Genomic DNA, 16,202 nt, shown 5'->3' on the forward strand with positions numbered 1-16,202 from the left:
AATGTGTGCACGCACATTGCCCGCCATATTGGATGCTTTGGCGCTTATTTTACGTCTGTAAAACGGGTGTGGCGCCAACCAATTTCTAGGTTACCATCTGTCCCCAGACCAGCAAACTGTCTCACTGTTCCATTTAACACACACTATAATGCCTGGATCTCTCTCTTGATCAGCAGACTGTTCCTTAACTCATGCTCACTCTTTTTCTCCCATAGTTTTTATTTTACACTTATCACTGTTATATTACACATAGCACTAATTTTACACGCCATATTGAACTGCATCTGTCTATATTGGCCAATGTAACTAAATGATCCGAACGTTTCTGAATCTGCATAAACCTGCGTTAAAATAAATGTCAGCATTAAGTAGATTAGTTTCTAATAAGAACAACCACTTGATTGAGGCCACACACTACACCGATCTTATAGAGGAACTGAGTGTTATAAAGGTTGATGGGAATTGGATTCTGGATGTTGAAGGTGTAACTAAGGGCGTTAGGGCCTCAGGAAACCCTTGTTTTCATTTAATATCAACACTAAGTGATGAGATGGTTAATCTGGGTTTGTTCAAGTTTTTTCCCAAGTCAGGCACCTTGCCAGCATTGTAGTGACGCGGTGTTTCGAAGTTCAACAATGTGCAGAGAGATTTGATCCCAGAGCTGCCTCTGGTTCAACTTGAACTTTTCCAATCCTCGATCCGCAAAGGAATTCGAGACACTGGCGAGGGGTGCGGATTGGAGCTGGTACAGATTGAAATGTGGCTGGGACTCGCTCGGTAACTCGGCGATGTTTCGAACTTCGTATTTTGGGGAATAATATGAGCAAAGACACAGCGGAGTTTCAGAGATTCGGGAGCTGCGGCCGCCATGCTCGCACTCAGAGCCATCTGTCTGCAGTCCCTTTTGCGAGTGGCTTGGATCTTCCAGAGCAGTGTCCTGAGCACAGGTGAGGCAGCTGACAGGTGGAAGCAGGACCTCGGGAGACGGGGTGGGGGGTCAATCTCCTTCCATATGTTTGGTTGAGGAACCAGTCATATTTCAGGGGCTAATGACAAATATCACCAGTGAGAAGATGGATGATTTCCGATCTTGTTAAGATTCCAGGGAGTGAGAGGAGAATGTGCCAGGGGCAAGAATGCTGTTAAATTTTAAAAACATCAAAGGTTAGATGTGTTCAGCAGGTTTAAAAAATTGTTTTTAAAAAGTCTGTTGGGGAGACAGGTGCAAATTGTTCCCCTCAGTACAGATTGGGGCTCCTGAAGTTGGAACTGAGCCCCTGGCGTTAATGCTGGTGTCAGGTCCCTGTTTGGGGCTGGGCTTCACGGTGTAGAATTGCCACTTGAAACTGGAATCTGAAAATTTTACTTCCCACCCAAAGACAGAATCCTAGTCTACCCCAGGAGAGGCGGATTTTGGAATTTCCTTCACTGTCTTTTAATTGTGGGAATTGCAGAGTCTAAGATTACAGTGGATTAGATTAAGATTAGAGTGCACCCATCCCAGCTAACAGGTTGCACACTCGGCTCTCTACGTTTCTGGAATATTCTGTTAGGATATTTGGATTATTCAGTCCGGCCTTCATAGAATCACACAGCACAGAAGGAAGCCATTCAGCCCATCGTGCTTGTGTCAGCTCTCTAAAAGAGCTACCAATAAGTGCCACTCCCCTGCTCTTTTCTCCCATAGCCCTGCATTGTTTTATTTTTTAAGCCCCAAACTCGGTGGCGGAATGAGGCAGAAATGGAAATCAAAAGGCTGAAAGCTCGAATGAGAATTTGGACTTTAAAATCTGAGTCGGAACTTTTTGCATTCATTGGGTTGGAGCTCAGAAACGGAAAATCCCGAAGGAGTTTTTACAAATCAAAATTAAAGCCGCTTCTCTGTCCCAGTTGGAAGTAGTGAGATGGGCACATGGAATCTGCATGGCGTTCTCTGATTCTCTCTCCCACTCCCACCTACTCCTCTTTCTTATGCTGTGCCTGTCCCTCTAGTTCCGATGGGGGTAAAGTGTCAGTTCTGAGGAGCAGGTGGCGTCCACGAGGCATTTAATGCAGCAGACGGTCTGCCAGCTTTTGGCCTGGTCGGTGTCAAACCCACCACCTGAGAAATACTCTTGTTTAACGACAGTGCCTCTAAACTGGCCGAGCCTGTAATGGACGTCAGTGGTTCGGTGGTCACAGAACTAAATCCTGTAAACTGGGTCTGTGGGTTGCTTTTGTGTCTGATTATTTGAACCCTATTGCTGTTCAGATTGTTTCTTGTCCAATGTCATTGAGTTGACCCCCCCCCCCCCACTTCTTGGCTAGGTTAGCAAATTCTGCCTGGAAGAGAGGAGGATTTGCTCCTTGCTGACTATTTAACCCACCCGTTGGTTTTGCTAGGAGCTGTTCAGCAGAAGGCATTTCCCTGCCCAGATTGGGCATGTTAGAGTGTTACAGAAGTAAAAACATCTGGAATTTCCTGGCAATTAGAAGTTGCTGCTGCGGAGTGTGTGGTCCTTAGTACAGAGTAACTGTGCCGGATGGGTGGTTATTAGTACACGGTAACTCTGCAGCTCACCTCGGGCTGAGACGTGAGTTACAATGATAACCTGGTTAAAATGCTAAGTGACCCTTAGTTGGTGGCAATAGAAATTAAAATACTCGGGTTCCTGTAACTATATTCCTGGCAACGAGCTCAGACCTCATACGAGATTTTCACGAAAGGTTAGGAGTGACTTGGCTCCCCACAAGTTACTAACCGTGTAGCTCATTGTCTAGGTGTTCCGATCCTGTAACACAAAGCCCATACATTATTGGAATGTACACACACTCCACTGACCTAGTGATCGCAGCCCAATGAGCAGAACAACAAAGGCTCATTAATTCAGCAGAAACTTACGTTTACAGTTAGAACTAAGATAATATCACAAGTTGGTTATTGGTAACCCGCAGTGACCTTGCAAGTGGTCCCTTCCGCAACAGTAGCCAACAATTTCCACTCTGATTGTGGACTGGCCCAAAGATAAATTTCAGAATTCAAATTTATTGCAGATAACAGTAACTATTTATCAAACAATGAGCAGCGCTGGGATTTCCTGTCCATCTGTACAGATCTCACACCTGGACATGGGCTACATACAAGTTGCTGTTCCGGAATGGTTCTGTGGAAGGGGAAAAGCTACAAAATGAATTACTCTGGTTAGACATCTCAAAAATGAAATAAATTAAAGCTTACATAAGCAGCATGCTACAGAACTCCAGACCAGTATAAGAAGGGGAGCGATTTGCTCTACAGAGAGATAGAAAGAGTATGAGAGAACAGGAAAGTTATTTTAATAGGATACGTCAATCAACCAAATATAAATTGGGAAAATCTATGGTTTAGAGTCATAGTTGATAAATGCAATGTATGATTGCTTCATGCCCTAGTGTATTAAGGAAATCAAAAGATGCAGTGCTCATCTAGACCTGGAATTGGTTAATAACCCGGATAATATACAGGAGATTGAAGTTGTTGTACCCGTGGTAGAATAGTGTGCTCCCCAAACAGAAATAATCTAAGCAAAATCAATGACTTCTACATAAATAAGATGAAAGTTTTAGACAGGCTAAAAGAGCTCAAAACAATATGTCCCCAGAGATGGATGGTATTTATCCCAGAGTGCTGAGAGAGACCAGAAAGAAGATTTCTGTGGCACTGACAACCTTTATAAGTGAGTCACTGCGCACTAGTGGGATACCAGAAGATTGGAAACATGATAACGTGGTGCCCATATTTAAAAACAGACAGAGGCAACTAGAGACCCATTTCATACTATACAAAATAATGGAGTTGATTATCAGGAGTACATTTGAGGATTATCTGTACAATAATTTAGAAAACAACAATCATTATAGATTCAGAAGGGAAAGATCCTGCCTGCCTGACAAACTGCTCCAATGAAGTGACGACTCAAGTGGACTGTGGATCGTCCTGTGTTGACTTCCAAAAGGTATTTGATAAAATTCCACAAAAAGGCTGTTAGTTAAACTCAGTGTGTTAGGGATTTAGGGTAAACTCTGAGAATGGATAAATAATTGGCCGTAGAGTGGAAAACAATGAGTGCTTGTGAAAGGAGTTATGTTAGGGTGGGAGAAGGGCTGAGTGAGGTTCCCCAGGGATTGGTGTTGAGACCATCACGGTTTCTAATTTACATAAATGATCTGGATTTAGAAACTGAATGCAGTGTGGTCAAATCTGCAGATAATACCAAACTAAGGGAGGCAGTGGATTTAGAGGAGACAGCTCAGAAATTAGAGAAAAAGTTGGATAAAATACATTAGTGGGTAAAAAAGTATCAGATGAAATTTAGTGGAAATAGATTAAATTTAGTACAGACAAATGTAAAGTACAAAGAAAAAATAAGTAATAGATTTACTCCATGAATGGTATTGCAATAGCTAACGATGAAACTGAAAGAGACCTAGGATTCTTAGTAGACTCGACACTCAACAGGGGTCATTTTAACTTTGGGCAAAGGTGTAAAATGGCTGATATCGAATTGACCACTCGTTATACACCACATTTGATTTTCTTTTCCATTTAAGTCAATAGAAGGGAAAATTGGGAAAGGTGTAGAATGGGCAACCAATTCCATATCGCCTGTTTTACACAATCGCCCAAAGTTAAAATTACCCCCAACATGTTCAACCAATGCACAACAGCAATCAATAAAGCCAATGGAATGTTGAACTACATAACATCGACATTAGAATACAAGTTGACCAAACTGCATAGTGCTCTGGTCAGATTGCACCTTGAGGACTGCATCTGATTTTGGTTGCTGAGGCATAAGGGAGACATTCACATGCTAGAGGCAGTGCAGAAAAGAGCCACAAGATCCCTAGTGTCAAAGGTCTGAGTTTGGAGGAGAGACTAGAGAAATTTAGGCTTTTTAGTATGGAAGGGCAGTGTCTGAGAGATGGTTTTAGAGATATACAAGCTAGTTAAGAGAACAGAAAAGGTAAATCTGGAATATTACTTTATGTTAAATACTGACAATAGGACAAGGGGACATACGTTCAAACTTGTAAAATGTGATTTTAGGACTGAAATCAGGAAATTCTTCTTCATACAAAGATTGAACAACATATGGAACGGACTTCCAGGAAGAGTAGTGGAAAAAAACTCTGGAATCTTTTGAAACAATTGGATGCTGTAATGAGGGAACTTTAGCATCTTTCTGGATGCACGAACTACCTTCCTCATTTCTTTTCCATACTGGTATGAATACCACAGAACGTGAAGTAACCAGGTTATAAAGTTAGATAAAAATATACAGAAAATATCTTTTAGAAACTGTGGTTTAAATGATAAAATTGGAGCAGTCCACACATTAGAAATGTCACACGTGTGCAGTAGGGGGCATTGAGCTGAGGCATATTATTGGGACAGGTGCAGAAAAAGCTTCACTGTGTATTTGATGTGGGAGTGTTTAATGGGGCCGCGTAAAGAAAGCTTTACTCTCAATCTGACTTGTGTTATACCTTAGCTTGGAGCATTTGATGGGCAGGGTAGTGGGATCTTTACTCTGCATTCAACTCGTGCTGTACCTGCTCTGAGAGTGCTTGATGCTGACACTGAATACCCAAAATGGAAAGTACTCCTTTCCCAGCATTAACATCCAACAATTTGATAAAAGCAAAAATCGCCCCCAAAATTCTTGCAGAACGCTTTCCAAAACCTAGTGACACTGTGTATTCAACCACATCATTGAGTGCATGATAATGTTTAGTTTTTATTAATAAAGAATTAATAACAGCTACAGTCTGTGATGTGGTGATTGTCTCACTGACTGGGTGCGTTAAGTTACTAATTGTATAAATTGTCTTGTAAGCCCCTTTAATTTGGCTAAAAGTTGCATAAGCAATTATTTTGTTCAAGTACCAAATTTTAAAGTGACAGTAACCCAGTGATTGCAGGGAAACCAGTGATGCATGACAAAGAATGTGGTACTAAGCAGATCGCATGTATTGGGAGTGCTGGTCTTTGAACCACTGTGTGCACAGTAATACTGTTTTAAGTTGAATGAATCATGTATTATTGTACATGAAGTACAATGGAATCACTTGCTGTGCATTTACACAACTGTGTTTTGCTGCTTGGGGCCAAACATAAATCCTTTGTGTGGCTGTTAATCAGCCTCAGTGCCAGCTTGTGTTGCCCTCAGTCCTGGTTTGTGTCCCCACTTGGAATGCCTGTCTACAGTAGTCATTCATTGTGCTATATTTCATTTTATTTCATTATGTTAGAGCTGCAAGTTCTGTTTTTTTAAGGCCTACTCTGCAAACTATAACATAATAACATTATGATGGCGCAGGTGTGTAGTGCCTATCAGTGAGAAATACACTGCTAGTTACACAATGTCAGGCTATAATTAAGGGGAATGAACAAAACTGCAGCCAGCATGTGCTACCATGAATTATGGTTTGGGATGGTGGTGGTGGAAATCCTAGCAAGAAGAGTGACAAGAAAGCATACCAGCCATAATCTCAGCTTCCATCAAAGTACCAAATTCATTTATGTCGTATTGTCCTCTTCTTCACCTGACGAAGGAGCAAAGCTCCGAAAGCTTGTGATTTCAAATAAAGCTGTTGGACTATAACCTGGTGTTGTGCGACTCCTTACATTTGCTTTTAAAGGTGTGAAATTGTGCAGGAAAGAAGAAACTTCCATTTGTATAGTGCTTTTTATAACCTTATCCCAAAGCACTTCACAGCCAATTAAGTACTTTTGTAGTGCAGTGAGTATTGTATTGTAGGCAAACACAGCAGCCAATTTACGCTCGAGGCGTATGAATATTTTCTTGTACCCTTTAGTCCTGTACTCCTGTCCAAGTTGTTTACTTCCATCTCCTCCTCATTTTTCATTATCTTAAAAATCTGGATGTCTCTCCTCTGTCTTTTCTCCAGCAAAAATAAGCTTAGCTACTTGAGTCTTCCTTTATTACTTAGTCCCCTAAGGCCTGAAACCGCCCCAGTCACTCTTTCCTGAACCCTATCTAATGCATTAATATCCTTTTTGAGGTAGGGATATCATACTCCAGAACTGGCCTCATTGTTGATCTCTACAATGCCAGGATAACTTGTTCTGACTTGTAGTACAACGCTTCTCACAGTCACTCTCACATCCCAACGTTTTAATACACGTATCATTTGTAACATTTGTCAAACATATAGTGACTCTCCTAGAATCTAGAACTGTGAAAACAGTAAAATTAATCCACAGATTGGTTATCATTGTACAGTTATGCCTTTATTCTCATTTAATCTGTTGTTTTCTCCCCTTCCCCCAGGGGCTGAACACTCTATACAGGATGCAGAAGGAGACCTACTCTTCTTGATGGACGGTTCTGGAAGTATTTTACCCTATGAGTTCACCAGATTGAAAGAGTTTGTTGTTGATTTACTGACGCCATTCACCATAGGTGCCAGTGATGTGCAGGTTGGCTTTCTGCACATTAGTGATGACCCAGTGGTGGAGTTTCCGTTTAATAAGTACATGTCGGACACTGCTGTACAGTGGGCTCTTCTGAACATGAAGCAGAAACTGGGAGACACCAATACTGGCAAGGCACTGTCTCATGCCAAAGACACCATGTTCACACAGAAAGCAGGTGCCAGACCAGATGTCCCAAAGGTCTTGGTGTGGCTGACAGATGGGGTATCATCAGACGACATATCACAGCCCATCCAGCTCCTCAAGGAACTCGGGGTTACAATTTTCGTTGTTAGCACAGGGAGGGGCAATTACATTGAACTGAAGGCTGCAGCTAGTGAACCATCAGAAAGCCACCTGTATTACGTAGATCCCGATGATATGTATGTTATTACTGAGGAGCTGCGTAACGAAATTCTAGGTATGTTCATGTTACAGTCATCACTTCCATACAATTGTTTTCAGCTGGGGTTAAGGTACTTTCTCCCAATCCCTTTATCTTCACCATCTGTCATTGGGGGGAGCAGAACTACCTCTCAGCTCTGTGACTGGGGAGAGGGCGAGCAGTTCCCAGGGCACTGTGTGTGCAATTCTGTGACTGGGGAGGAGGTGAGCAGCTCCCAGGGCAATGTTTGTGCAGCTCTGTGACTGGGGAGGGGGCAAGCAGCTCCCAGGGCACTGTTTGTGCAGCTGTGTGACTGGGGAGGAGGCAAGCAGCTCCCAGGGCACAGTGCGCGCAGCTATGTGACTGGGGAGAGGGCGAGCAGCTTCCAGCGCTCTGTGTGTGCAGCTCTGTGACTGGGGAGAGGGCGAGCAGCTCCCAGGGCACTGTGTGTGCAGCTCTGTGACTGGGGAGAGGGCCAGCAGCTTCCAGCGCTCTGTGTGTGCAGCTCTGTGACTGGGGAGGAGGCGAGCAGCTCCCAGGGCACTGTGTGTGCAGCTGTGTGACTGGGGAGAGGGCGAGCAGCTCCCAGCGCTCTGTGTGTGCAGCTCTGTGACTGGGGAGGAGGCGAGCAGCTCCCAGGGCACTGTGTGTGCAGCTCTGTGACTGGGGAGAGGGCGAGCAGCTCCCAGCGCTCTGTGTGTGAAGCTCTGTGACTGGGGAGAGGGCGAGCAGCTTCCAGCACTCTGTGTGTGCAGCTCTATGACTGGGGAGGGGGTGAGCAGTTCCCAAGGCACTGTGTGTGCAGCTCTGTGACTGGGGAGGGGGTGAGCAGTTCCCATGGCACTGTGTGTGCAGCTCTGTGACTGGGGAGAGAGCGAGCAGCTCCCAGCGCACTGTGTGTGCAGCTCTTTGACAGAGGTGGGAGAGGGCGAGCAGTTCCCAGGACTTTGTGTGTGCAGCTCTGCAACAAAGGGCCAAGGAGACCAGATCTCAGGCGTCCAATGCCGGTTGTTGGTTGCTGGATGGAGATGACCTGTACGTTCTGTACAGTTCTCTATCAATGACGATTCTTGTATTTAAGGTTATGTTATAGTTTAAAATATCTGATTCAAAGTATGAAGCAAGACTTCTTGGACTCTTCGGTAGGTCATTGAAGTACTTTTGGGCAGTTTTTGGACAGGCCTTTACCTGGAATAGCTGCTCAGACTGGGCACGGGGATTGTAAATGCTCCAGTAAATGTAGAATCTGCTGGTGGACAAACTATTGTAAGGTGGGTTAATGAGGAGCTTTTACTTGTTTAAAACTTTAATTGAAGTAGATTATTTAGTGCTGAACCATTCACATCTTTAGGTTAGTACATCATTAATCATGTGATTGTACCTCTTAGTAAAAGGACACAAGAGCCAATCTTTTTAGGACGACATATCCCTTTAAAATATCCAAAGAATCAAAAGTATTTAAAATAACTATATAGGGAAATATTTCTGCACAAATTAAAAACATGTTTGCAGCAATATAACAGAAGGCATCAAGGGGTATGGGGAGAGAGTGGGAATATGGCATTGAGATAGAGGATCAGCCATGATCATATTGAATGGTGGAGCAGGCTCGAAGGGCCAAAAGGTCTACTCCTGCTCCTATTTTCTATGTTTGTTTCTATGTTTAATATTCTAATCAAATAGTTTCACTACCATCCGAATTAGCAAGGCGTGCCTTCCCTATGTTCCTGTATTGTTTTGTATAATTCACCTTTAAAAAGTACTTGGATTACAGTATCAGCCAATTTAAATGTTACTTCACCACAAAATAGTTTCAGATCCTTTCATTTATTATTAATAAGAATGCTCCTTATGGGGGAGAAGGAGCAGGTCAGCATGAGGAGCAAAGGGAAAAAGTGCAGATAACAATTCTTGTTTATTATAGGACGTGGTGCAGCCAGGCACAGCTGGTCCTGATGCAGCCAGTGTTCTGTGTGATGCAGAAAAATGTAGCAGGGACTGTTTTTAAAGTGCAAGCAGGAGCTAGCAGTCAGTCTCTGAGCAAATAGCCTGCAGGGAACTCATTATGTGGAACTGGACACTGCACAAGCTGATCCCCCTCTAGCTTCTTTGGGGAGTTGCGTAAAGGATGATTATGGTGATATTTATACTGGTGACCATAATGGTTCTTGGAAATTTCGAGTCCCAGAGTCTCAATGGTAGGCCCAGAGTTTTGTAGGTCTTGTGATCTGCTGTTGAATTAAGTGCCTCCTGTTCTGGGTCGCTAAATGAGCATGGAGTTGGTTCCATGCTACTCCCTGCTTTTTAAAAATTCATTCATTGGATATGGGCGATGCTAGCAAGGCCAGCATTTATTGCCCTTCCCTAATTGTCCTTGAGTAAGTGGTGGTGAGCGCCGCCTTCTTGAACCGCTGCAATCCATGTGGTGAAGGTACTCCCACAGCACTGTTAGGTAAAGAGTTCCAGGAATTTGACCCAGTGGCGATGAAGGAATGGCTATATAGGTCCAAGTCAGGATGGTGTGCGACTTGGAGGGGAACTTGGAGGTGATGGTGTTCCCATGTGCCGGCTTCCTTTGTCCTTCTAGGTGGTAGAGATCGTGGGTTTGGGATGTGCTGTTGAAGAAGCCTTGGTGAGTTGCTGCAGTGCATTCTGTAGATAGTACACACTGCAGCCATGGTGCGCCGGTGGTGGAGGGAGTGGATGGTTAAGATGGTGGATGGGCAGACGATTATTGAACTGTTTTGTCCTGAATGGTGACGAGCTTCTTGAGTTTTGTTGCAGCTGCACTCATCCAGGCAAGTGGAGAGTACTCCATCGCACTCCTGACTTGTGCCTTGTGGTGGAGGGGCCTTGGGGAGTCAGGAGGTGAGCCTTTCACCAGAGCATACTCAGCCTCTCACCTGCTCTAGTAGCCGCAGTATTTATATGGCCGGTGCAGTTGAGTTTCTGATCAATGGTGACCCCCAGGATGTTGATGGTGGGGGATTTGGTGATGGTAATGCCATTGAATGGTTAAACTCTCTCTTGTTGCAGATAGACTCTGGATATGTGCTGAGTTAGCTGATCTCAGCCGGGACAGTAATTAGAGGCATACAATTGGCCTTAGTGTCCATGGGCTAGGGGGAAAAAAAATCAGGCTTGGTTTACACTCCTGCTATGTCTGCTATTCAGTGGCTACTGCTGGAAAATGCACGATGTCATGTGAAGACAGAATCATATTCAACCGAGACTACCATAGTAGTTCAATAGCCTGCTGACACTAGGTTCATGAGAAAAGGCCAGTTGGATGACGTACCAGAGCATGATCTGTGCCCATGGAACCATACCCGAGCAGAAGTCAGTGCCTTCATGAGAGGAGATGAGGAAATTGAAGGAAAAGTACTATAAACAAATAGAGAGAAAGAGATTGCTGTGCATTATAGAGGTATTATTAAACAGCCACCTACATTCCTGAATTACAGACTTGTAATTTGCACATAACTGAACTGCCTTAAGACACAAAACTATCACTGCAAATCAGCTTTCAGCACACCGATCTTATCTCTCACACTCTCTTTATTGTTAGTTTGCAATAGTATGTTATAGAGGAAAATGGGCCTCTGCATTCAATTGGACTTATAGGAAAAGTGGCAGCAGATCACAATATAGTTGGGAGAGAAACATGGAGTTCAAGAGTCTCAGTTTGAGCCTCGCACACCCAGACCTAATCAACCGATAAGGTTGAAGTGCCTTTGGATTGTAATAACTTTACATCAGAAGGATCTTCTTCTCCTTCCCCTTCCCCTTTAACGTGTCCATGGGTTGCTAGTAATATCCTTTCCCTTCAATGTATCCATGAATTGTTAGTGATGTTTAATTGTGGTTCATTGTGTCTGACCACCATTTTCCTGAATTGCACCTTAAGGAAATGAGACAGAAATTGCTGCTCATCCAGTAGGGATCACTCCAGGAGAGCAACTTTCCACTGTAAATTAAAATTAAAAGGATTTTAAGGGTTATTTGTTAATGACGTAATTACCCAGTTTTCAGCCGAGGTAAAACATTTGATATTTAGTTCCTCCCCCACCCCCAACAAAGAGCAGAAAATCTGATAATGAAATTCTTTTACTCATCTGACCAGGTTTTGTGCCAATTTTGAGTGTACAAAACAAAAGGACCTTTTTAAGTTGGTGAATAACAAAATATACCACAAAAGAAATTTACAGCATAAAGACACCAGCACTTTGGCAAAGCCCACATAGCCCCTATTTAACTACTGGCCAATGAGAAAAGAACACAACAGTAAATAGTAACGTAGAAAAATGTCCCAACACGCTTCCAGAAGCATAACCAGGCAAAAATCGGCAACAAGCCAAAGAAGGAGATATTAGAACAGGTGACCAAAAGCTTGGTTAAAGAAGTGAGTTTATAAGGAGGATCATAAAGGTGGAGAGATGGAGAGGTTTAGTGAGGGAATTCCAGGGCTTAGAGCTTAGACAGCTGAAGACGAGACCCCCCAGTGGTGGGGCGAAGGGAATGGTGCGTACATGAGGCTAGAGTTGGAAGAACACATGGATTGGATACAAGTAGCAGAGTTTTGGATGAGATGAAGTTTATGGAGGGTAAAGGATGGGAGGTCAGCCAGAAGAGCCATGGAGATGGGTGATATTTGTGACTAAGAAGATATAGGGTAGGATGCTCAGCTCGGGGTCAAATAGGACTTGGAGGTGGCAAACAGTCTGGTTCAACCTGAGGAGGACGATGGAATCTATGGTGAAGGTGCAGAGTTTGTGATGGGGTCCAAAATCGATGGCTTTAGTCTTTCCAATGTTTAACTGGTGGAAATTGTGGCTAATCCAGGGCTGGATGCTGGACAAACAGTCTGACAACACAGAGGCAGTGGAGGGGTCGGGAAATTTGATGGAGAGGTAAAGCTGGGTGTTGTCATTGTACATGTGGAAGCTGACCCTATGTCATAAGAACATAACAACATAAGAAATAGGAGCAGGAGTAGGCCATCCTGCCCCTTGAGCCTGCTCCGCCATTCAATAAGATCATGGCTGATCTTCTACTTCAACTCCACTTTCCCACCCTATCCCTATATCCCTTGATTCCCTTAGTGTCCAAAAATCTATCGATCTTAGTTTTGAATATACTCAACGACTGAGCATCCACTGTCCTCTGGGGTAGAGAATTCCAAAGATTCACAACCCTCTGAGTGAAGAAATTTTTCCTCATCTCAGTCCTAAATGGCCAATCTCTTATCTTGAGACTATGACCCGTAGTTCTAGACTCTCCAGCCAGGGAAAACAGCCTCTCAGCATCTACCCTGTCAAGCCCTCTAAGAATTTTATACATTTCAATGAGATCACCTCTCATTCTTCTAAACTCCAAAGAATATAGGCCCATTCTACTCAATCTCTCCTCATAGGTCAACCCTCTCATCCCAGGAATCAATCTAGTGAACCTTCGTTGCATTCCCTCTGAGGCAAGTATATCCTTCCTCAGGTAAGGAGACCAAAACTGTACACAGTACCGCAGGTGTGGAGTCACCAAAGCCCTTTATAATTGTAGCAAGACTTCCTTACTCTTATACTCCAACTCCCTTGCATTAAAGGCCAACATACCATTTGCTTTCCTAATTGCTTGCCGTACCTGCATGTTAACTTTCTGTGATTTGTGAACAAGGACACCTAAATCCCTCTGAATACCAACATATCCCTCTGAATACCAAATATTCTGCTTTTCTATTTTTCCTACCAAAGCAGATAATTTCCTATTTCCCCACATTATACTCCATCTGCCACCTCCTTGTCCAATCACTTAACCCATTTATATCCCTTTGCCACCTCTTTGTGTCCTCCTCACAGCTTACTTTCCCACCTAGCTTTGTATCATCAGCAAACTTGGATACATTACGTCAGTCCACTCATCTAAATCATTGATATAGATTGTAAATAGCTGAGGCCCAAGCACTGATCCTTGCGGCACCCCACTAGTTACAGCCTGCCAACCTGAAAATGACCCGTTTATTCCTACTCTCTGTTTTCTGTCCATCAATCAATCCTCAATCCATACTAATATATTACCCCCAATCCCATGAGCCCTAATCTTGTGTAATAACCTCTGTGTGGCACCTTATCGAATGCCTTTTGAAAATATACTACATCCATTGGTTCCCCCTTATCTACCCTTCTAGTTACACCCTCAAAAAACTCTAATGGATTTGTCAAACACGATAACTCAGCCCTCTCATAAACCACAGGTGCTACCTCTCCAAAGCCATTATTGACTACTCCGCTGACATCACACCTTCAGCTGGCGAGCTCCCCTTGATTGAATTAGTTAAATATTACCTTCATTCAGCAGCAGCAACTAATAATGTTTCCAATCAATAGAACATACTGGATACTGGCAGTGGCAAAGCCTGTGTGAAACCCAATGACCTGGCTTGATGCAGGGAAACATGATGAAATTATTTAGTTATGTGTGAAGGACACAAAGTATGAAAAGCTGTGCTTTGACACATCTACCTCATTCTCCCAATTACACAAGCTCCAATTTTAAATGCTTCTGAAGCAGTTACTGGTTTTTAAACTGTGTAGAGAATTGGAGGCTGCAGAATTTGTTCCAGCAATAACTTTGAACAGCAGCTGTTGGGCATGAGTCTGCAAATAATTTTTTACTCTCCAAAGCAATATTAGTAAGTAGAAGAGGGACTTTTCAGTCTTGAAAGGAGGTAACTGAAAGGGGACCTTGTAGAAGTATATGAAGAAATATATGAGGTACCAAGTGGAATAGAAAAAGTTAATCCTGAGCATTATTGCAAGTTCAACCACAACTGTAGGACAAGGGAAGAACTGATAAAACGAAGTTCAGGCTTGATGTCAGGAATCACAGTGTGATTAATACCTGGAATGAGCTCTGGGTAGGGGAGTGGAGGCAAAAGACTCTGGTCATTCAAGAGACCATCGGTTACTGTTATGGGGATACTGTAAGTTTCAATGGAAGGATGAGCTAGATGGGCCAAATCGTCTCCCTCATCTGTACTTATCTTTGGGAGGTCTGTTTGGCTCAACCCGTTAGCTAGCTAAACTTCAGCTCTTGTTGAAGACCATGATCTGGCCATTTTCAATTGGTTTCCTGCTACAACCCCATCTCCCTGTAGAATTCCTGTTGAATTAGGAATTAATGAAACTCCATTTTGAATGTTTTAGATGAGTCAGTATTTACAGGTCAGATAATCTTTTGGAGGTATACAAGATAGTTAAAGGAATAGAAAAAGTAAATTGCAAGAGTAGGACAAGTGGACCAAGGTTGAAATTTAGGACTGATATCAGGAAGTTCTCCTTCACACAAAGAGTGATTAACTCATGCAATAGAGATGAATATCCTGGAATCAGTTAAGAAACAATTGGGTGTTGCAATATTGGGGAGGGGGGGTGCGCGCGGGGAGATGTAGGCTGCTTCAGGATGGATGAACTAAGATGGGCTGAACAACCTTCCCCATCCATAATGATCGCGTGAACTATTTATACAGAAAGACATGGGGTTTCCACCCACTCCCCTCCCCGAGCCGAAGACTACATTCCTGAAGTGTGTAAGGGCCAGTGCCATAATGACGGTCTCACTTCCAGAATGTTGTTAGACATGACATTCTTGACGTGTAAATACTTGTGTAAACACACACCACTCATTGTAGCAGCTGGAGCCCTCAGCCTAAATTGCAATGAACTGTGACTTGCTGCTTCCCACTCGCAGCCAGCATTTTGCAGCTGCTTCAGGATGGGGGATTGGGTAAGAATGTAACATCTGTCTGATCGTCTGCTGAGGAGTCTCAGCCATGAGTTCTGGCTGGTGCCATTTGGAGCTTGATTTTCTTTTTTTGTTTGAAAGTTGCAACTTTATGCAACACTCAAACCTCCTCCAGGGTGTGTGGGTGTCTCTGTCTGTATGTTTTGTATACATATTCTGCCTGCTTGTTCTCTCTTATGTCTCTCTCTCTCTTGCACACTTTCTCTGCCTCTCGCTGTTGGTGTGTGTCTCTCCATGCATGCGCTCTCTCTGCCTCAGTTTGTGTGTGTCTCTCTTTCGCTGTCGATCTCTCTGCCCATCTGTCCATTTCTCTCCCTAGACAACATTTAGCTGAAGCATTACTGTTGAAATAAGGGCTGGGGCAGGAGCTGAACAAACCATGACAAGCTGGTCCAGTATTAAAGGAAGAAGACTTGAATTAGCTGGGATTCCTGGGGTTTAGATTCAGAATCTTTGGGGATCCTGAAATTCACTCATTACTGGCCATTAGCACAAAATGATTCTCCTATGGTAATGAATCTTACCGAGAGGCCCTGCCTCAGTCCTGCCTCAGGTGCTGGT

General features: G+C 43.5%; 1 protein-coding gene across 2 annotated transcripts in view; it reads left to right on the forward strand.

Annotated features, from left to right (window-relative positions):
- The first annotated feature begins 647 nt into the window (after positions 1-647).
- Positions 648-16,202, forward strand: part of vwa1 (von Willebrand factor A domain containing 1) — a 40,607-nt gene continuing 25,052 nt past the window's right edge. For both annotated transcript variants that reach the window (XM_067970495.1, XM_067970494.1), the window contains exons 1-2: positions 648-947; positions 7,317-7,880. In XM_067970495.1, coding sequence (XP_067826596.1) covers positions 869-947; positions 7,317-7,880 — 643 coding nt within the window. In that variant the 5' untranslated portion in view covers positions 648-868. The remainder of the gene's footprint in view (positions 948-7,316; positions 7,881-16,202) is intronic.

The sequence above is a fragment of the Heptranchias perlo genome, chromosome 32, assembly GCF_035084215.1.
Source record: "Heptranchias perlo isolate sHepPer1 chromosome 32, sHepPer1.hap1, whole genome shotgun sequence".
In the NCBI taxonomy this organism is placed as follows: domain Eukaryota; kingdom Metazoa; phylum Chordata; class Chondrichthyes; order Hexanchiformes; family Hexanchidae; genus Heptranchias; species Heptranchias perlo.